Source organism: Leopardus geoffroyi, chromosome X (genome assembly GCF_018350155.1).
Source record: "Leopardus geoffroyi isolate Oge1 chromosome X, O.geoffroyi_Oge1_pat1.0, whole genome shotgun sequence".
Lineage (NCBI taxonomy): Eukaryota > Metazoa > Chordata > Mammalia > Carnivora > Felidae > Leopardus > Leopardus geoffroyi.
In genome coordinates, this window is record NC_059343.1 from 57,850,372 (window position 1) to 57,874,669 (window position 24,298).

A 24,298-nucleotide genomic window follows, 5' to 3' on the forward strand; every position below is an offset into this window, starting at 1 on the left:
CTTAGGTACTATTCCAAAAAAATGAAGACTCATGTTCACACAAAAACCTGTACACAAATGTTGACAGCAGCTTTATTTGTAATAGCCCCAAATTGGAAACAGCGCAGATGTCCTTCAATAGGTGAATGGTTAAGCAAACTCTGCTACATCCATACCATGGAATACTATTTAGCAAAAAAAGAAATGAAATACTGATATAAACAACAACTTGAAACTTGAAGAATTTCCAGAGAATTCTGCTGACTGACAAAAAGCTAATCTCAAAAGGTTATATACTATATGATTCCTAATCTCAAAAATTATATACTGTAAGATTCAATTGATAGAACATTATGGAAACGACAAAATTATAGAAATCGATAATAGCTTCATGGTTGCCAGGAACTAAGGAGGGGCTGGGGTGGGAAAGAATTGGGTGGACGCTATAAAAGGGCAACATGAGGTATCCCTGTGATGGAAAAGTTCTGTGTCTTGACTGTAATAATGTCGACATCCTGGTTGTGATACTGTTTATAAGATTTTACCACTGGGGAAAACTGGGTAAAGCATATCTAAGATCTCTTATATTTAATTCTTATGACTGCAAGTGAATCTACAGTCATTTCAAAATAAAATTTTAACTCAGAAAAACAACCAGAGCAATCCATTTTCTCTTAAAAATAATCTAGAACATCAACCTACTGTATATAATCTTGCCTGCTTAAGCATAAAAGTCATCCAACCTGGTTTTTCATTGGCAGTAGCTTCTGAATACCAACTTGAGCCTTTTCCTTTGAACTGAATCCTAGTAAGAGCAGGTAAGGAAGATGTGTGTTCTGGTGGAAAGAGCCCTGGAACTGAGGTCAGATGATCTGAGTTCTAGTCCTCTCATTCATTAACCATATGACCTTAGGCAAATTGGTAACTTGACTTTTTTGGAAGGCAGCTATGCTCACCACTATATGACCAATGTGGTAACTTGACTTTTTTAAATCTTAAAAATTTCCTCATTGTCAAGGTTAATAATACAGCACTCTCTACTTCACAGAATTGCTGGGCGGGGGGAAGGAGGGGATCGTATGAAATAATGGAGGTAAGAATGCTTTGTAAAATATAAAGCATGATACTGTGAGACACGAGGTTTTATATCTGTGCCATAGCCATTTTGCCAAGTATGGAGGCATTTGATAAAGGTTATCTGCTCAATAAATAATGAATGAGTGCCTGGTCATTAGAAAAGTCAAACAAGGGCAGAATTTTCTCTCAAGCATTTAAAACAAAGGAGATACACAACACATCCAATTGAAAGGAAAAAGCAACATATACTCTATAAAGAGCCAAGGGTATTACTAAAATAATCTCTGTATAAGAAAGTATACCTTCCCATCATGTTTCAGGGGATGAGCAATAATGGATGGGAGACTTATCAAAAAAGTAGAAAAAACATTAAGCTCTCCAGCAGGAAACCCAAGAGCCAGAGAGATGGAACAGTAAGAGACAGAATATAAGTGGCACAAAAATGCTCAGAGTAGTTTCGGCCTTATATAGAGACTATGGAAATGGATCAATTTGGATTTACAGTAAAATTTAATTTTAGTTTGTATTAGTTACTATGGCAAACACATCTGAAGGTCCAGATGAGGCTCATGGCTTAGAAATAGAATTTTCTCTTCTTCCCAAAAGAAAGTAAAAAAATATACACATCCAAAATGTTCAATGCTAAAGTTTTTTTTAAAACTTAAATTCACACAGGCCATAATTACATAGCTCCAGGAGAATTCTAGGTTTTTGAAGTCGATGCTGGTTTGTACCAGGTTGTCACCCTACTATATTTTTCTGCCATCTGCTGTGGATTGCAGATATTTTTATATGAAGAGGTAACTGAGGGTTAGGATCCTCAGTTATTAACATGGACTCAAATAATGACTTTCTGAGTGACTTTAAGCAAGTCGTTTAACCTTAATATTTTATAGCTCCCTTATAATAACAATACCACCTTACATGTGTATGAGCTGTTTATATAAGGTTTACAACACATATTATTATTTCAACTGATCCTTAAAACCTCAGTGTGGGAATCAGAGAAGGTATTATTTCCATTTTACAAATGAGAAAACTGAAGTCAAACAGCATAGGAAGGATATCCATATGGAAAGTCAAACAAATAAAAGACTTACCTTATACCATCAACAAAACTGAAAACTCAAAATGGATCATAAACATGTATTTAAGAGATAAAAGCATAAAAACTTCTACAAGAAAACACAGGAGAAAATCTTTGTAAATTTGAGACAGGCAAAGATTTCTTATCATGGCCAAAATATGAACCATAAAATAAAAAACTGATAAATTAGACTTCATAAAAACTTAGAACTTTTGCTTTTCAAATGATGTCATTAAGAAAATGAAAAGACAAGCCAAAGATTGGGAGAAAACATTTACAAACTGTATGTTTGATAAAGGATTTATACCTATAATATATAAATAATTCTTACAACTCAACAAGAACCCAATTTTTAAAATGGGAAAATAACCATAGACATTTTTCCAAAGAAGGTAGACAAATGATCAATAAACACATAAAAAAAATAACAACACCATTAACCATCAAGGAAATGTGAATCAAAATCACAACACGCTGCCACCACACACCTACTAAAATGGTTATAACAAAGAAGATGGACAGTAACAAGTGTTGATGAGGATGTGGGGAAATTAGAACCCTCATACACTGCTGGTAGGAATGTAAAATAGTGCAACCACTTTGGAAAACAGATTGTAGCTCCTCCAAAAGTTAAACATGAAGTTACCATATGACCCAGAAATTCATGTATTCAAGAGAACTGAAAACATATGTCCACATAAAGACTTGTACACAAATGTCACAGCAGTATTATTCATAATAGCTAAAAAGTGGAACCAACTCAAATGTCTACCAGCTATTGAGTGAGTGCAAAAAGAAATGTGACATATCCCATTAAGTAGAATATAATATTCTATTTATTCAGCAATAGGAAGGATTAAAATACTGATACATGCTTCAACATGCACCAGCCTCAAAAATATTATGCTAAATTGAAAGAAGCCACACACAAGACATCACGTATTGCATGGTCTCATTCATATCAAGGGTCCAGAAAGAGAAAATCTACAGAGATAGAAAGCAGATCAGTGGTCGCCTGGGCCTGCAGGTAGGAACAGGGATTGACTGCAAATAGGTAAGAAGAAACTTTGTGGTAATAGAAATATTCTATAACTGGATTGTGGTGACAGTTGCATAACACTATAAATTTACTATAATCACTGAATGGTACACATGTAAAGGGTGCATTTTGTGATATGTAAATCACACCTCAATAAAGCTAATTTAAAAATCATTGAATAAACCTGTGCTGAAAAGAAAAAAATCAACAGAGGAGGGACTAAAATACAGGTCCTCAGTGTTCCTCCTTCTCTATTACCTGCCTCTGAGAAATGGAAGGAATAACAATGTTTTTCAAAGGCTTAGTACCTCACCGGGAAGTAACAATTCTACCAGGTTTTGAAAACACAAATAATTTAAAATACCAGGTGGTACTGTTATTCTCACTTAATCCATAGTATACTTGTATCAGAAATTTTCTTTTAACTATTTACATTTCATAAACCAAGGGAAATTTTATAATGTTTAAGTATATTGTAATATGAATTTATTTACCCTAAAATTCATACCAGAAAGCATTAATTCTGTGTAATTTCTAACACAAAAGACAGTTCTTTAAAATTAGCTGATAGCTTAATATCACTGTTCGACTTACGGTGTGGCTAATAAAGCTCAGAGCATCTTCAAAATAACCCCAAATTTCTTCTGGGGGACAGAGTTCTGTACTTGGCACCCCATCTGGCACCAAGAGGTTAATCAAGTTTCGCACACATTTGCTGAAATCAAAAAGAGAAAACTCATCCCATAAGGAAATAAATCATTGGCTTCATGGCTAAGATAAGTAAAATCTGGATCTCATCCCAGACTACGAGCTTCAAAACACTTCTGTTCTTCCCTCATTTTTATCTGGCCTCCAACCTCAGAAGACAGATTTTTGAAGCTATAAAAGGGGCTGACCAATCCTCCTTTTTATTATGCCTATGGTTTCTTTCACCTTTTTTTAGTTTCCTGCATCAAGGAGTAGTGGCTGTTTATTATATTTTATGAGCTGGTTCAATCTATAGGCACTTTAAAGCATCTCTTTATATCCTCAAATGGGCAAGGAAATTGGGATTTAACCTGGGAATAATTCCAGGAGAACTGTTTCTCATGTCTCAGAAAAGAAAGTCTGTAATAAAGTTTTCCGCAGAAAACTCACATAGCATCATTTTCCTCCATGTCTAGGTACAGAAAACATAAAATATGTAATAAATAATATTTTGTATTATGATGTACAGCACTTATTGGTCCTTAAAGAAAGGTGCTTAGGAAAAATAAACGTCTGGGGCAAAACTAGCAAAATGTCAACATTTGTTAAATTTGGGTGGTGGATACACTGGTGTTTGTTATATTAATCTCTGAAAGGTATTCAATAATTTTATCATATATATAGTCTCACAACAAAGAAGCAACTTTCTCCCTTTTTTTCCCTTTTGGGAAAACCAGACTCTGACATAACTAATTCTTGGCCTATAATACAACTCTAAATATGAAGCTGTTCTGAGGGCTTTTTAGTTCAAGAGTTTACAGGAGTGCCCCTGATCAACTTTTAAATTGGACCAGTTGAGTACGATTGATGACTTATATAGCTCTTTTGACTATCGAAAAGCTTGGCTTCAGTGTTGAGTTACATTTACTAACCTGTATTTCACAGCATCAATTGATTGTTTCTTTTTGTAGAGCAATAAAGCCCTATTCAAGGCCTTCAGAGCAATGGAAGGATAGTGTGCAGGCTTTTCCACTGCTAACACTATAGGAGGGAAAGAAAAAAGGCTGTGAACACCATAGTCTCATCCATCACCATTTTCATCCCAGGCTACAACTTGATTTTTCTAATGAAACTAGCCTGAAACAGATGAACACAAACCAATCAACCAACAACAACAACAACAAAAAAACACCACAAAAATTAATTTAATGAAATGATGAGTCCATGGTGGCTTTCAGAGAAAGTGTATAGTTTCTGGGCAAAGTAATATGGTAGGGTTATCAGGATTGTCTTTTATTCAGCAAACATCAAGAGAACCTACTGTTTCTGTGACCCTACACATAGTCATACAGGTAAAGCAATAATCCAGGTAAACAGGAATCACTTGACATGAGAGTGAGTGTCGGGGATGACAAACCTTGTAACTTCCAAATGCATTTACCAGGCCTCTGTAATTGGAGATCCATTATACAAGGAGAAGTGGTCACCATCACATGTCTACAAAGTATACACCACAGGCTCCATGTCTCTAGAATTATGTCTTGCAAGATAAGGAAAGGCAAATGTGGCCTTTGTGCACCTGGGGCTATCTAATACCTTTATTAACCACACATAGGCTCCCAAGGAGGGTGAGAGAGAAAAAAGGGAAAATAATTAGGTTATTTCCTGCAGCATATTCCCATACAGGCTCTGAGACCCCAACGACTACTTACTTAGAGCCCAACCAAAAATTTGAGAGTGGTAATTGTGTTAAAAAAAATATTACCAGTATTTCTTTGTATACTTTTTTGGGGGAAAGATTATATTTTTAAGTAATCTCTACACCCAACATGGGGCTTGAACCTACAATCCCAAGATCCAGAGTCACATGCTCTACCAACCGAGTCAGCCTGGTGCTCCTCTTTGTACACTTTAATAAATTGCTGAGATTGCATTACCTTTGATTAGTGAAGCAGCTGACTGTCATTTCTAGCTACCTGAGTAAAACTAACTTTCTGAAGGTTAAGCTCCCTCTACTGTGTAGTTATATAATTCAATTCCACACCTAGAATGAGCATTGATTATGATTAATGCACTTCACTCAGGTTTATAAGTACAACAAATACAAGCACTTATTTTTCATGACCTTAAGGAGTTTATAGTCTCATATAAATAAAAAGATAAATGCATAAATGATTGTAATACATTACAGTTCAAGAATGCCATTAGAGAAGGAGAAACATTATTATTATTTCCTATCTAAGGGCAAAGAATGAAGAATAGACACTGGAATAAAAAGTATTACAATCTAAATGGGTAGGTACCAGCCTACCAAAAACATAAATATAGCACTTACAGGCAATTGTTTCAAATGTTTTACTTTCCAAATGAGGCAGTTCCCACAGTGATTCCAGGAAACTGTCAAGTAATGGATCATTCATTTTGGCTTTAACTTCAAACTCATACAGCAGAAGCAGTGTCTCACATGGATCACCTGAGAAGTTCCCTAAGAAGGAGGCAAAAATGCAACATTCTCTGTGATTACATTTTATTATTCTATTCCAAGCTCTCTTCTGGGGAGATTTTCCTGTTGAGGAAAATCAATTTTATTTACAATTTGAAGACTGTCCCAGGTTCTGTATATAGATTTTTTACATTTTTAAAATTATAAAAAATGTTTATTTTTTTTCAGAGAGAGAGAGAGAATACAAGAGGGGAAGGGGCAGAGAGAGGGAGGGAGAGAGAGAATCCCAAGCAGGCTCTGCATAGTGCAGAGTCCAATAGAGGGTTCGATCTCATGAACTGTGAGATCATGACCTGAGCTGATATCAAGAGTCAGAAACTTAACCAACTTAACCAACCAAGGCAACCCAGATTTTTTATATTTTTAAATCTATAAACTCACCAATTCTTTCAGCACCCTATAATGCATTCAGTAGCATTGCTTACATTTCTTGAAATTATTGCCATGATGTTCCTGAATAGCCTGAAAAAGTCCTGCTGTTCATCTGCCTCAATCCAAATCCAATGTTTATCTGCCTCACTTTAATGACTGAGTTAACTGAAAGATACAGTGCTGTATAAACTAACTGTGGTTTTATTTCAAGCAAAGTAAAAGAGAGTTTCCAAATCGTTTCATTTAGTCAGTTAATATTTCTTGGGTATCACCATGGGCAGAATATTATATCAGGTGGCATATAACACATGATATGAGATAGTTTTCATTCATGTTTGTTAGACTGAATTAAAAAAAAAAAGTTTTGAGGTATAGCACCGATAAAATAAACTGAATGAAGCATGTTCATCTTAAACAAGCAGCTTATTGAGTTTTTAGATGTTTAACCCATATAACCATTACCCAGATCATGATATAGAACACTTCTAACACCTGTGTTCCTTTCCAGTCAATATCATCTTAGTATTGGGGCACCTGGGTGGCTCCGTCGGTTGGGCATCCGACTTTGGCTCAGGTCATGATCTCACGGTTCGTGGGTTCGAGCCCCTTGTCAGTCTCTGTGCTAACAGCTCAGAGACTGGAGACTGCTTCAGGTTCTGTGTCTCCCTCTCTCTCTGCCCCTCCCCCACTCACATTCTGTATCTTTCTCTCAAAAATAAATGTTAAAAAAATCACCTTAGCAGAGTTAACAACTATTTTGGTTTCTATTCCTATTGATTGCTATTGCCTGTTCTTCAATGTCATTGCTAGTATAACAGAAATATAGTCAACTTTTGAAAATTTGACTTTGTATTCTGTAACTTGCTAAAACTCACTAATTTCAGTAACTTTTCTGTAGATTCTTTGGGATTTTCTGTGTAGACAATCATGTAATCTGCAAATACAGGTGGTTTTATTTCTTCTTTTTCACCCTATGTCTTTTTTCCATTCTTTTGCTTGCCTTATTGCACTGGCTAGGACTTCTAGAATGATGTTGAACAAGACTGAGAATAGAAAACCTTGACTTGTTCCTGCCCTTAGAAGGAAAGCATTCAGTTTTTTAATGTTTATTTATTTTTGACAGAGAGAGAGAGACAGAGCATGAGTGAGGGAGGGGCAGAGAGAGAGGGAGACACAGAATCCGAAGCAGGCTCCGGGCTCCGAGCTGTCAGCACAGAGCCTGACGCAGGGCTTGAATTCACAGACCACGAGATCATGACCTGAGCCAAAGGATGCTCAACCAACTGAGCCACCCACGTGTCCCAGCATTCAGTTTTCCATCATTAAATATGATATAAGCTGTGATTTAATTTTTGTATATACCCTTTATCAGGTTGAGAAACTTCCCTATGATTCCTAGTTTTCTGAGAGCTTTTTTTAAAATCATAAATGTATGTTCAATCTTTTCACTTAATCTGTTGATATGGTAAATTAATTGAGTTTACAATATTGAACCTAGGAGAAACCTGATTTGCTTATGGTCTATTACCCTTTTCAAATTTTACTAAATTCACCTTGCTAATATTTTGTTGAGGATTTTTGCATCTATTTTCATGAAGAATATTGGTTCATAATTTTTTATCATACTTTTTGTCTAGTATTGGTATCAGGGTAAATATGATCTCATAAAGTGAGCTGGGAAGTATGCCCTCTTCTTTCTGGAAGAGTTTGTATAAAACTGGTATTGTCTTTAAATGGTTGGCAGACTTCCTTAGTGGAGTTTTCTGTTAGAAGATTTTAAATGACAAATTCAATGGGTATAGGACTATTCAAATTATCTATTTCTTCTTGAGGGAGCTTTGTTGGTTTGTGCCTTTCAAGGAATTTATCCATCTCATCTAAGCTGTCAAAGTCATGGGCATATAGCTGTTCATAATAGTCCTTAATCATCTTTTTAAATGTCTGTAGGATCTGTAGTGATGCCTCTATTTTCATTCTTGACATTATTAATTTGTATCTTTATTAATTTTGTATAGATAATGCTGCTATAAACATTGGGGTGCATGTATCCCTTTGAATTCATATTTTTGTATTTTGATATTAATATAGCCACTCCAGCTTTCTTTTTATTAGCATTTGTTTAGTGTACCTTTTCCAATTCCTTTTATTTTCAACCTATCTATGTCTTCATATTTAAGTGTTATTTTAAAAATAGAAAGCATGTAGTTGGGTCTTGATTTTTATCCAATCTGACATTCTTCATCTTTTAATTGGTATGTTTACACCAGGGGTGAGCAAACTACAATCTGTGAGCTGACTGCCTGTTTTGCAAATAAAGTTTAATTTGAACACAATCATGTCCTTTGTTTAAATATGGCCCATGTGTTCCTGTGACAACAGCAGAGTTGAGTAGTTGTGTCCAAGATTGTATGACCTGTTAGCCTAAAATATTCACTACTGGCACTTTAAAAAACGTTCCCTGACCTCTGATTTAGACCATTTATATACAATGCAATTATTGATATAGTTGGGTATTCTTGAACTTCATAAAAATGAATTGTACTTAAAACAACTAGACAGAAGATAAGGAAATTTAAAAAATGAAAACACTGTAAGCCAACTAGACCTAACAGACATCTATAAAACACTCCTCTCAACAGCAGCAGAATATACATTCTTTGTAAGTACCCACAGAATATTTTCTAGGATAGACATATGCTAGGTCATAAAACAAACTTCAATAAATTTCAAAATATAAAATAATGCAGAGTATCTTCTGTGATCATAATGTAATAAAATTACAAATTAATAACAGAAAAAAATTGGGATATGCACAAATATATGGAAAATAAACACACCCTTAAACAACCAATAGGTCAAAAAATAAATCAAAAGAAAAATCAGAACATACTTCGAAATGAATAAAAATGAAGACACAATATACCAAAACATAAGAGATACAGCTAAAGTAGTGCCTAGAGGGAAATTTATATCTGTAAACACCTACATTAAGAAAGAAGAAAAACATCTCAAATCAGTAATCTGAACTTCCAACTTAGTTAAGAGAAAAATAACATAAACAAGTAGAAGGTAGAGAATAACAAAGACTGGAGTGGAAATGAATAAGTTAGACAATAGGAAAACAATAGAAAAACTAATGAAACCAGAAGCTGATTCTTTGAAAAGATCAACAAAATTGACATATCTTTAGAAGCCTCATTACTAGAATCAGAAATGGAAAAGGAGACATCACTACCAACCTTAGAGAAATAAAAAGGATGATAAAGGACTGCTATGGACAACCTTATGCCAATAAATTAGATAAACTGGATGAAATGGACAATTTTCTAGAAAGAAAAACTACTGAAATGGATTCAAGAATAAATACAGAATCTAAATAGACCTATAATGAATAAAGTAATTGCAATAGTTTTAAAAACTATAGAAAAAGAAAAGCCCAGGCCTAGACAGTTTTACCACTGGACTTTACCAAACATTTAAAGAAGAATTAATACTAATTCTCACAAATTCTTTTAAAAATAGAAGGGGACAGACCATTTGACAACTCATTCTAAGAGGCCAGTATTAATGTGATACCCAAAACCAAAGACATCACAAGTAAAAAAAAATCACAAAATACTAGTAAACTTAATTCAGCAATGTAGAAAAGAATTATACTTAACAAACTAGAAGGGAACTTCCTCGATCTGATAAAGGGCATCTCTGAAAAACCCACAGATAACAACATACTTACTGGTGAAAGACTGGATTCCTTCCCTCTAAGATATAGGACAAGAAAAGGATGTCAACTTTCACCACTGCCATTCAACACCGTACTGGAAATTGCAACCAAATAGACAAGAAAAATAAAAGACATCAAGACTGGAAAAGAAGTAGTGAAACTATCTCTAGTCGTACAGGATGTAATCTTGTAAATAAGATTCCTAGGGAATTCAGTAAAATACCATTAGAACTGATAAATAAGTTTAAGATCAACAAATAAAAATCAATTCTAAATTCTATAAAGTAGCAATGAGTAAACTGAAAATAAGATTAAGAAAGTAATTCTACTTACAATAGTATCAGAAACAATAAAATATTTAGGAATTAATTAAACAAAAGAAGTGCAGGACTTATACAATGGAAGTTATAAAACATCAATGAAAGAAGTTAAAGATGTAAATAAATGGAAAAATATTCCATGTTCATAGATTAAAAGACTTAACATTGTTAAGATGGTAACACACCCCAAAATGATCTACAGATTCAACATAATACCTATCATAATGCCAGCTGGCTTTCTTCTTTTTTCAGAAATTGCCAGGCTGATTCTAAAATTGATATGGAAATTCAAGGAACCCAAAACAGCCAAAATGATCTTGAAAAAAGAACAAATTTGGAGGACTAACACTTCCTGACCTCAAAACTTACTACAAAGCAGTGATAAGATAGTGTGGTACTGGCATAAGGACAGATATACATATAAATGGGATATAATTGACAATCCAGAAATAAAAACATTGCCTATGATCAACTAATATTCCACAAAGAGGCAAAGATTATCCAATGTGGAAAGAATATTAAAAAAAAAATGGCTCTGAAGATGGTGGAATAGTATGGAAGCTTTTTGTGTGCCTCGCGTCCATGAAATACAGCCAGACTAACACTAAACCATCCTACACACCTAGAAAACTGATTGGAAGATTAACACAACAATCTGCACAACCAGAACCACAGAATTTAGCAGTCCTTTTCTCCCTTCAAAATGACAAAATGAAGGAATTCACCCAAAAAGAAAGAGCACGAAGAAACGATAGCCAGGGATTTAACCAACACAGACACAAGCAAGATGTCTGAACCAGAATTTAGAATCACGATAGTAAGAATACTAGCTGGAGTCGAAAATAAATTAGAATCCCTTTCTGCAGAGATAAAAGAAGTAAAAAATAGCCAGAATGAAATAAAAAATGCTATAACTGAGCTGCAATCACGGATGGATGCAGCGGCGTCAAGGATGGATGAGGCAGAACAGAGAATCAGCGATATAGAGGACAAACTTATAGAGAATAATGAAGCAGAAAAAAAGAGGGAGATTAAGGCAAAAGAGCACGATTTAAGAATTAGAGAAATCAGTGACTCATTAAAAAGAAACAACATCAGAATCATAGGGGTCCCAGAGGAGGAAGAGAGAGAAATAGGGGTAGAAGGGCTTTGTGAGCAAATCATAGTGGAAAACTTTCCTAACCTGGGGAAAGACACAGACATCAAAACCCAGGAAGCACAGAGGACTCCCATTAGATTCAACAAAAACCGACCATCAACAAGGCGTATCATAGTCAAATTCACAAAATACTCAGTCAAGGAGAGAATCATGAAAGCAGCAAGGGAAAATAAGTCCCTAACCTACATGGGAAGACAGATCAGGTTTGCAAGCAGACCTATCCACAGAAACTTGGCAGGCCAGAAAGGAGTGGCAGGATATATTCAGTGGGCTAAATCAGAAAAATACACAGCTAAGAATTCTTTATCCAGCAAGGCTGTCATTCAAAATAGAAGGAGAGATAAAAAGTTTCCCAGACAAAAATTAAAAGAATTTGTGACCACTAAACCAGCCTGCAAGAAATTTTAAGGGGGACTCTCTGAGGGGAGAAAAGATGACAATATAAATAAATAAATAAATAAATAAATAAATAAATAAATAAATAAATAAAAACCAAAAGCAACAAAAGATTAGAAAAGACCAGAGAACACCACCAGACACTCTAACTCTACAAGTATCATAATGGCAATAAATTCATATCTTTCAGTACTCACTCTAAATGTCAATGGACTCAATGCTCCAATCAAAAGACATAGGATAACAGAATGTATAAGAAAACAAGACCCATCTATATGCTGTTTACAAGAGACCCACTTTAGACCTAAAGACACCTACAGATTGAAAATAAGGGGGTGGAGAACCATCTATCATGCTAATGGTCAACAAAAGAAAGCTGGAGTAGCCATACTTATATCAGACAATCTAGACTTTAAAATAAAGACTGTATCAAGAGATGCAGAAGGGCATTATATCATAATCAAGGGGTCTATAGACCAAGAAGACCTGGGGCGCCTGGGTGGCTCAGTTGGTTAAGCGGCCAACTTCTGCTCAGGTCATGATCTTGCGGTCCGTGAGTTCGAGCCCCGCGTCAGGCTCTGTGCTGACAGCTCAGAGCCTGGAGCCTGTTTCAGATTCTGTGTCTCCCTCTCTCTGACCCTCCCCCGTTCATGCTTTGTCCCTCTCTGTCTCAAAAATAAATAAAACGTTAAAAAAAAATTTATAGACCAAAAAGACCTAACAATTGTAAACATTTATGTGCCAAATGTGGAAACACCCAAATATATAAATCAATTAACCACAAACATAAAGAAACTCATCGATAGTAATACCATAATAGTAGGAGACTTCAACACCCCACTCACAGCAATGGACAGATCATCTAATCAAAAATCAACAAGGAAACAATGGCTTTGAATGACACATTGGACCAGATGGACTTAACAGATATATTCAGAACATTTCATCTTAAAGCAGCAAAATATGCATTCTTCTCCAGTGCACATGGAACGTTCTCCAGAATAGACCATATACTGGGACACAAATCAGCCCTAAGTAAGTACAAAAAGATTGAGATCATACCGCACATATTTTCAGACCACAACGCTATGAAACTCGAAATCAACCACAAGAAAAAATTTGGAAAGGTAACAAATACTTGGAGACTGAAGAACATCCTACTAAAGAATGAATGGGCTAACCAAGCAGTTAAAGAGGAAATTAAAAAGTATATGGAAGTCAATGAAAATGATAGCACCACAACCCAAAACCTGTGGGACGCAGCAAAGGTGGTCATAAGAGTAAAGTGTATAGCAATCCAGGCCTAGGATTCCTAAAGAAGGAAGAACGATCTCATATACACAACCTAACCTTACAATTTAAGGAGCTGGAAAAGGAACAGCAAATAAAACCCAAAACCAGCAGAAGACAGGAAATAATAAAGATTAGAGCAGAAATTAATGCTATCGAAACCATAAAAACAGTAGAACAGATCAATGAAACCAGAAGCTGGTTCTTTGAAAGAATTAACAAAATTGACAAACCACTAGCCAGTTTGATCAAGAAGAAAAAGGAAAGGTCCCAAATAAGTAAAATCAAGAATGAAAGAGAAGAAATCACAACTAACACAACAGAAATAAAAACAATAATAAGAGAATATTATGAGCAATTATATGCCAACAAAATGGGCAATCTGGAAGAAATGGACAAATTCCTAGAAACATATACACTACCAAAACTGAAACAGGAAGAAATAGAAAATTTGAACAGACCCATAACCAGTAAGGAAATGGAATTAGTAATCAAAAATCTACCAAAAAACAAGAGTCCAGGGCCAGATGGCTTTCCAGGGGAATTCTACCAAACATTTAAGGAAGAGTTAACACCTATTCTCTTCAAACTGTTCCAAAAAATAGAAATGGAAGGAAAACTTCCAAACTCTTTCTATGAAGCCAGCATTACCTTGATTCCAAAACCAGACAGAGACTCCACTAAAAAGGAGAACTATAGGTCAATTTCCCTGATGAACATGGATGTAAAAATCCTCAACAAGACATTAGCCAACCGGATCCAACAATACATTAAAAAAATTATTCACCACGACCAAGTGGGATTTAGACCTGGGATGCAGAGATGGTTCAATATCCTCAAAACAATTAACGTGATTCATCACATCAATAAAAGAAAGGACAAGAACCATACGATCCTCTCAATAGATGCAGAGAAAGCATTTGACAAAATATAGAATCCTTTCTTGATAAAAACCCTCAAGAAAGTAGGGATAGAAGGATCATATCTCGAGATGATAAAAGCCATATACGAGCGACCCAACGCTAATACCATACTCAGTGGGGAAAAACTGAGAGCTTTCCCCCTAAGGTCAGGAACAAAACAGGGATGTCCACTCTCACCAGTGTTATTCAACATAGTATTGGAAGTCTTAGCCTCGGCAATCAGACAACACAAAGAAATAAAAGACATCCAAATCGGCCAGGAGGAGGTCAAACTTTCACTCTTCATAGATGACATGATACTCTATATGGAAAACCCAAAAAGATTCCATCAAAAAACTGCTACAACTGATTCATGAATTAAGCAAAGTTGCAGGATATAAAAATCAATGCACAGAAATCGGTTGCATTCCTATACACCAACAATGAAGCGACAGAAAGAGAAATCAAGGAATCAATCCCATTTACAGTTGCACCAAAAACCATAAAATACCTAGGAATAAATCTAACCAAAGAGGTGAAAAATCTATACACTGAAAACTATAGAAAGCTTATGAAAGAAATTGAAGAAGACACAAAAAAATGGAAAAAGATTCATGCTCCTGGATAGGAAGAACAAATATTGTTAAAATGTCGATACTACCCAAATCAATCTACATATTCAACGTGATCCCTATCAAAGTAACACCAGCATTCTTCACAGAGCTAGAACAAATAATCCTAAAATTTGTATGGAACCAGAAAAGACCCCAAATAGCCAAAGCAATCTTGAAAAAGAAAACCGAAGCAGGAGGCATCACAATCCCAGACTTTAAGCTATACTACAAAGCTGTAATCATCAAGACAGTATGGTACTGGCACAAGAACAGACACTCAGATCAGTGGAATAGAATAGAGAACCCAGAAATGGACCCACAAACGTATGGCCAACTAATCTTTGACAAAGCAGGAAAGAATACCCAATGTAATAAAGACAGTCTCTTCAGCAAGTGGTGCTGGGAAAACTGGACAGCGACATGCAGAAGAATGAACCTGGACCACTTTCTTACACCATACACAAAAATAAACTCAAAGTAGATGAAAGACCTCAATGTAAGACAGGAAGCCATCAAAATTCTTGAGGAGAAAGCAGGCAAAAACCTCTTTGATCTTGCCTGCAGCAACTTCTTACTCAACACGTCTACGGAGGCAAGGGAAACAAAAGCAAAAATGAACTACTGGGACCTCATCAAAATAAAAAGCTTCTGCACAGTGAAGGAAACAATCAGCAAAATTAAAAGGCAACCGACAGAATGGGAGAAGATATTTGTAAATAACATATCAAATAAAGGGTTAGCATCCAAAATCTACAAAGAACTTATCAAACTCAACACTCAAAAAACAAATAATCCAGTGGAGAAATGGGCAAAAGACATGAATAGACACTTCTCCAAAGAAGATATCCAGATGGCCAACTGACGCATGAAAAAATGCTCAACTTCACTCATCATCAGGGAAATACAAATCAAAACCACAATGAGATACCACCTTACACCTGTCAGAATGGCTAACATTAACTCAGGCAACAACAGATGTTGGCGAGGACACGGAGAAAGAGGATCTCTTTTGCATTGTTGGTGGCAATGCAAGCTGGTGCAGCCACTCTGGAAAACAGTATGGAGGTTTCTTAAAAAACAAAATAGAACTACCCTACGACCCAGCAATTGCACTACTAGGCATTTATCCAAGAGACACAGGTGTGCTGTTTCGAAGGGACACATGCACCCCCATGTTTATAGCAGCACTATCAACAATAGCCAAAGTATGGAAAGAGCCCAAATGTCCATCGATGGATGAATGCATAAAGAAGTGGTATATATATACAATGGAGTATTACTCAGCAATCAGAAAGAATGAAATCTTGCCATTTGCAACTACGTGGATGGAACTAGAGGGTATTATGCTAAGTGAAATTAGTCAGTCAGAGAAAGACAAAAATCATATGACTTCACTCATATGAGGACTTTAAGAGACAAAACAAATGAACATAAGGGAAGGGAAGGGAAACAAAAATAATATAAAAACAGGGAGGGGAAGAAAACAAAAGAGACTCATAAATATGCAGAACAAACTGAGGGTTGCTGGAGGGGTTGTGGGAGTGGGGATGGGCTAAATGGGTAAGGGGCATTAAGGAATCTACTGAAATCATTGCTTCACTATATGCTAACTAATTTGGATGTAAATTTTAAAAAATAAAAAATAAAGTTAAATTAAAAAATAAAAATAAAAAAATAAAATAAAATAAAAAAATAAATGGCTCTGAAACAACTGGATAGCCACATGGAAAAGAGTGAAATTGGACTCTTACCTCATACCACATACACAAATTCACTAAAAATGGATCAAAGACCTAAATGTAACAGCTAAAAGTATAAAACTTTTCAGAAGAAAACACAGACATAAACATTCATGAATTTGGAATTGGCAGTTGATTCTTACACATGATATCAAAAGCATGAGCAACAAAAGAAAAATAAATTGTACTTCATCAAAGTTAAAAAATTTTGTGCTTCAAAGGACACTGTCTAGAAAGGGAAATGACAACTTACAGAATGAAAAACAACAACAATGAGATACTACTACATACCTATTAGAATCACTCTGCACTCACTAGGATGGCTAGAAAGAAAATCAGGTAATACAAGTATGCTGGAGGTGGAGAAATCAGAACCCGCACATATTGCTGATGACAATATAAAATAGTGCAGCCACTCTGGAAAACTGTCCTGCAGCTCCTCATATGATTAAAATGCAGTTACCATATTACCTAGGTCTAACCAAGAGAAATGAAAACATACACTCACACAAAAACTTATATACAAATGTCTATAGCAGCATTATTCAAAATAGCCAAAAAATAAAATTAATTTTAATTTTAATCTATCAACTGATGAGTGGATTTTTAAAATGTGGTAATCCAGCAATAGCACTGCTGGGAATTTATCCAAGGGATACAGGAGTACTGATGCATAGGGGCACTTGTACCCCAATGTTCATAGCAGCACTCTCAACAATAGCCAAATTATGGAAAGAGCCTAAATGTCCATCAACTGATGAATGGATAAAGAAATTGTGGTTTATATACACAATGGAATACTACGTGGCAATGAGAAAAAATGAAATATGGCCTTTTGTAGCAACGTGGATGGAACTGGAGAGTGTGATGCTAAGTGAAATAAGCCATACAGAGAAAGACAGATACCATATGGTTTCACTCTTATGTGGACCCTGAGAAATGTAACAGGAACCCGTGGGGGAGGGGGAGGAAAAAAGGAAAAAAAAAAAAAAAAAGAGGTTAGAGTGGGAGAGAGCCAAAGCATAAGAGACTGTTAAAAACTGAGAACAAACTGAGGGTTGATGGGGGGTGGGAGGGAGGAGAGGGTGGGTGATGGGTATTGAGGAGGGCACCTTTTGGGATGAGCACTGGGTGTTTTATGGAAACCAATTTGGACAATAAATTTCATATATTATAAAAAATTAAAAAAAAAATAAAAAAAAAATAAAACACTATTAATACTCAAAAAAAAAATAAATAAATAAAATAAAATGTGGTAATCAATACAGTGGAGTATTATTTGGCCACAAAATGGAACGAAATATTGATACATGCCACAACAAGGATGAACTTTGAAAGTGTTACATTAAGTGAAAGAAGTCACAAAAGTCCTCATATTGTATGATTCTATTTATATAAAATGTCCAAAATATGCAAATCTAGAGAGATACAAAGTAGATTGGTGGTTGCATAGGGCTATTGGGGGAAATACAGGGATAGGAATGTGATGGTGGTTTCTTTCTGACGGGATGAAATGTTCTAAAATTTACTGTTGTTGGTGGTGTATATATCTGTGAATATACTCAAATCTACTGAATCATACACTTTAATGTGTGAATTGTACGGCATATGAATTATATCTCTATAAAGCTGTTTTCTAAAATGAATTTATACCCTGTGAGATAATTCTTTTTGCCTGACTTCTTTTATTCATGATAATGTCTGTGATATTTATATTTTTCTGTGTCAGAAGTACATTCCTTTATTTTATTGCCTTGTAGTATTCTGTTACATGAATGTACCACAATTCATTTAATCCATCCTCCTGTTGATGACACTAAAATTTTCAATCTTTAGATCTTATGAATAGAGCTGTCTTGAACATTCTGGTACACATTATGGTAAACAGATACACTCATTTCACCTGAGTATATATCTAGGAGTGGGATTGCTGGATCATTGCTATAACAGAAGCATGTTTGGTTTTAGCAGATACTGCCAAAAGGTCTTCCAAACGAGCTGTACCAATTTACATTTCTACCAGCAATGTATCAGAGCTCCAATTGCTTCCCATCCTTACTAACACTTGGTATCTTAATTTTAGCCTTTTCAGTGAGTATGTAATGATCCCTCACTGTGGACTTAATTGGCATTCCTTGATGAGTAATGATGTTGAACCTTTTTCCTTTGCTTGTTGCCCATTTGTATATCTTCTTTTGTGAAGTTCTTGTTTAATTCTGTTGCCATTTTTTATTTGGTTGTCTTTTCTCATTGAATTTTAAGAGTTCTTTATATACTCTGGAATTTGTCCAGCTTATGTATTAACACATCTTCTGCCTGTCTATCCATGGCTTGTCTTTTTCCTATCTTGATTATATCTTTTGACAAACCGAAATTCCCAATTGTAATGAAGTCCACACTATCTATATTTTATTTTACAGTTGGAATTTTTTGTGTCTCCAAGGTCATGAGGATATTCTCGTTTGTTTTTAGAAACCTTACTGTTGTACCTTTCACTATGATACATCTCAAATCAATGTTTCTGTATGGCAGTAGGGAGGGCCAAGGTTCATTTTTTTCCATATGGATATCTAATTGTTTCAGCATCATTTATTATTAAAAAAATATTTTCCCCACTGAACAGCACTGGCACATTTGTCATAAATAAAATGATCATGTGTGAGTCTATTTCTGGACTCTATTCTGTGGTGTAAATTCTCAGACTCTATTCATCTTTTTCAAAATTATCCTTTCATCTCCATAGAAATTTTAATATCGTCCTGTCAATTTCCATAAGTAAATCAGCTGGGATTTCAATTGGGATTGTCTTGAGTCTATGGATCAAACTGGGAAAATTGACATTTTAACAAATTTGAGTTTTCCAGTCCATGAACATGGTATGTATTTTCATTCATTTAGGCCTTTAAAGTTTTCCCTCAGCAATGTTTCAGTGTTTTTTTAGTTTTCAGTGTATTGATTACACTATATTGATTCGATACATTCACTATATTGATTACTAAACATTTGATGGGTTCATGCTATTAAAAATGGGATACTTTATTTTAAGTTTATTTTGAGAGAGATTGAGAGAGAGAGAGAGAGAGAGAGAGAGAGAGAGAAAATGAGAGGGGGAGGGGAAGAGAGAGGATCCTAAGCAGGCTCTGAGCTGTCAGTATGGAGCTCAATGTGGGGCTCAATCTCATGACCCATGAGATCATGCCAGAGCCAAAATCAAGAGTCCCTAAAAATGGTATTTTAAAAGCTAATTTTCCACTTATTTCTTGCTAGTACACAAAAATACAATTAATTTTTGTGTATTGGCCTGTACCCAGCAACCACACCAAATTCATTTATTTTTAAGTTTTTATTTAAAATAAAACAGAAGGCCACTTGGATGTCTGACTTCAGCTCAGGTCATGATTTCATGGTTCGTGAGTCCGAGCCCCACATCAGGCTGTCTGCTGTCAGCGCAGAGCCTGCTTCAGGTCCTCTGCCCCCCTTCAACCCTCCCCAGCTTGTGCTCACTAGCTCTCTCTCAAAATAAAAAAACATTAAAAAAACTACCACTTAAAATAAAACAGAGGGATAGAAAACCATTTTGTGTATGTTTCTTTAAAGGCTGAATTATTGGAACAAACCCTACTTGTTTATGTTATCCTTTTTATATATTTCTGGATTCAGTTTCCTGGATTTTTAGGATTTTTCCATCTATTATTGAATATTTTGACCTATACCTTTTTTTGGCTTGAAATTTGTCAGATTTTGTCATCAGAATCATGCTGGCCTCATAAAATCATTGTGTTACCCTCTTTCTCTATTTCCTATATGAGATACTTTTACAGGGTTGATATTATTTCTTCCTTATATATTTAGAAGAATTTATATCATTGAAGCCATTTTCCTTGTGGGAAGGTATTTAAGATTAAATTTCTTTACAGGCATAGCACTATTGAAATATTCTAAATAGGACTATTCAGATTCTCTTTGCGGCAATTGTCATAGGTATACTTTTCAAATAATTTGTTAATTTTGTCAAGATTATCAAATTTATTGGCATAAAGTTATTCACAGTGTCTGTTATTGCCTTTTTAGATTAGATTTAGATCTTTAGAAAGATTTGTAGTGATGTCTACATTTGAATTACTGATATTAGTAATTTGTGCCCTTTCTTTCTATTTATTGCTCCATCTAGCTTGGATTCAATTTGTAGTAATGTTTCCAAAAAATCGACTTTTGGTTTTGTTGATTTTCTTTTGTATATCTGCTTTCTATTTCATTGTTTTCTTCTCTTTTTTTTGTTATGTTCTTCCTTATATTTTCTTTGGGTTTAATTTGTTCTTATTTCCCTAGATTCAAGTGGGAGGCTAAGATTATTGATTTTCAACTCTTCATCTTTTCTAATATATGCACTTAAAGCTATTGATGTTCCCTTATTTTAGTTATATCTCACAAGGTTTCATGTCATATTTTTTTCATTTTTGAAAGTTTAATATATTCCATAATTTTCATTTTGATTTCTTCTTTGATGAGTTATGTAGAAGTGTTTCTTTTAGATTTCCAACAGTGGGGGTTTTCTAATCATCTTTCTATTGTTGATTTCTAGTTTACTTGGTTCAGAGAACATACTTTGTATGATTTCAATCCTTAGATATTTGTTGAGACTTGCCTTTTGACTCAGCATATGATCTATTTTGGTAAATGTTACAAGTGCACCTGAAAAGAATGTGTATTCTATAATTAATAAGTATAATGTTCTATATACATATCAGGACTGAAGTGAAGTTTAATGTTTGGGAAACCTAGAAATCAATAATGAAGGTTTATGGGTGAGCTATTACATACACTTTACTCTGACCAAGAGTCATCGTGCCATGATAATTGTATGGAAAAATTTCCAGATTCACATCTGTATTTTTATAAAAGAAAACCACAATGTACACAAGGAAATATGTCAGGTACAAGGATACTTGAATGACATTCCTAATTAGGTCAGGCATTTGGGGGAAGGAATAGTAAAAATCATGATAAATATCTGAGAACCACAAAAAAATCTGTCTCCTGAACTGTGACCCCTGCTATATTTCTTTAGTGACTCCATAGCCCTGTAATGTAATCAAAATCCCTACTCACTGCCATAGGGCTTTGCTTTGTATTATTAGGGTAAGTTTATGCTGCCTGTGAGGCATGATTCAAATGGAATGCTGCCAAAATTGAAGATTTTCAGGAGCAACTTCTATCAGAGTTACCTGGGTATCTCCAGACAATTGTTTAATTTCCTTTGTAGAGAAAATCTTAAGTTCAGGTTCTTCTATTTCTGGGCCTAAGACCTGACCCAAAATGTACACTAGAAAATCCATTCAAGTGTTTTCATTTTGTTTAATGTGCCTGAGGATCAGCTCCAATTACTTTTCCTCTTGGCTAATCTCAAAACTATCATCTCTGAGAATTTCTTATCCAATGAGAACTAATCTCTGAGCCAAAAGCAACTCATGACAAACTGCTAGTTATTAAGCCAATGGAGGAACCAAGCAAAGAATGCCTGATGAAGGAATAAGCATTTAATCCTAGTTTTGGTGTGTGCAAGTGAAACAGGTAATTCCAACATGGGCCTTGATAAATGATAGCTTCTATCTATTGCATTTGGATAAATTAGAATGACCCTTCAAGTTCTGGGCTGAGGAGACTATAATATATAAATATAAATGTATGAAAATATAAATAAATAGATACATAGATAATTCTGTCAGCTGAACTGCCTTTCTGCTGGTAGAGGATTCATGCTGGGTTTTATTCTGTTTACTATAACCACTAAGATTTTTTTTTTTTAATTTTTTTTTCAACGTTTTTTATTTATTTTTTTGGGACAGAGAGAGACAGAGCATGAACGGGGGAGGGGCAGAGAGAGAGGGAGACACAGAATCGGAAACAGGCTCCAGGCTCTGAGCCATCAGCCCAGAGACTGACGCGGGGCTCGAACTCACGGAGCGCGAGATCGTGACCTGGCTGAAGTCGGACGCTTAACCGACTGCGCCACCCAGGCGCCCCGATAACCACTAAGATTTTGAATGATGACATTTTAGATGAATACTTTATACTAAGGTCAAAATTATAGCACTGGAGATAAATTAAATTCTTCCTTGCAAGGACCCAAAAAACAACTAAAGGCTTTTCTCTATCTTCATTATTTTGAGATAAAAAAAATTACTCATGGCACAAAATAGCTTAAAGAATTCTAATCACTAAGATTACTTCTAGACTTAACACTGGATGACACTTTAAGTACAGTATGATTCCAAGGATATTCCTAGAAACATCTAAAAGTTATGTTCTTCAATGGAGACTCTGAAAAGGAACCAGAAAGACCTATTAAGCAGCGGTGAGCTCCCTTATGTTAGAAAGGTTTGGAGTATCTTATAATCATAAGCAGTCATCTTTGGCATAATTCCTACTTCCCCTTAAATTTCCTTTTTCTTTTCCAGGACACCTGATGTGCCTTTCTCTGCCCTATACCTATATCCCAAGTTGAATCTTTATTGAGGTATTGTTTCTAAATGTTCCTCTCCCAAAGTACAAGCTGATAATGACTTAAATTGTGAGCTTTCTCAGTGATTTTTGCATAGAGGGCTCTCAAAGACCAAAATACTCTAATACTCAAATGAGTGACTCTTTAATGATAGAATTTATTTTTTTAAGTTTATTTATATTTGAGAGACAGAGAGAGAGTGAGTGAGAGAGCGAGCTCACTTGAGTGGAGGAGGGGCAGAGAGACAGAAACAGAATCTGAAGCAAGCTCCAGGCTCTGAGCTGCAAGCTGTCAGCACAGAGCCCACGAACTGTGAGATCATGACCTGAGCCGAAGTCAGATGCTTAACCAACTGAGCTACCCAGGCATCCCTAATGATAGAATTTCTGGTGCTATAGCAACATTTTATTTAGTAAATATTTATTAATCCCTAGTATGTGCCAGATAGTTTTAGAAGGTAGAGATAAAGAATGAACATGACAGACAACTTTTCAACTTGTATGGAACTTAGATTCTAGTTGGGGAGAGAAATAATATATAATATATCAAGTAGCGATGTGATGTGTGTTGTAAAAAATATATAGGCTATGGAAGTAGTGATTAAAGTTGCTACTTTAGAAAAAGTGTGGTCAGGAAAGATCTCTCTGAGGTGGGGGAATGACACTTGAGCAGAGGGGGAGCAAGCCATATGAATATCCAGGAAAAGAGTATTCTAGGAAAAAGGAATGGCAAACACAAAGGCTCAGAGACAGGAGGTACTATGTATTATTGATATAGTAGGACTAGAGTACAGTGAGCTGAGAGGCAGAGTGATGGGAGATGAGGTCAGAGAGGTAACCAAGGGCCAGATAATCCATGGCCTTGTAGATCATGGCAATGACTGAATTTTAAGTCCAAGCAAATGGGAAGTA

General features: G+C 35.3%; 1 protein-coding gene across 1 annotated transcript in view; it reads right to left on the reverse strand.

Moving 5' to 3' along the window:
- Positions 1-24,298, reverse strand: part of TEX11 (testis expressed 11) — a 241,843-nt gene that overhangs the window by 15,989 nt on the left and 201,556 nt on the right. Inside the window, exons 26-28 of the mRNA XM_045471521.1 lie at positions 6,205-6,354; positions 4,802-4,910; positions 3,777-3,897 (exon numbers count right to left, since the gene is read on the reverse strand). Coding sequence (XP_045327477.1) covers positions 3,777-3,897; positions 4,802-4,910; positions 6,205-6,354 — 380 coding nt within the window. The remainder of the gene's footprint in view (positions 1-3,776; positions 3,898-4,801; positions 4,911-6,204; positions 6,355-24,298) is intronic.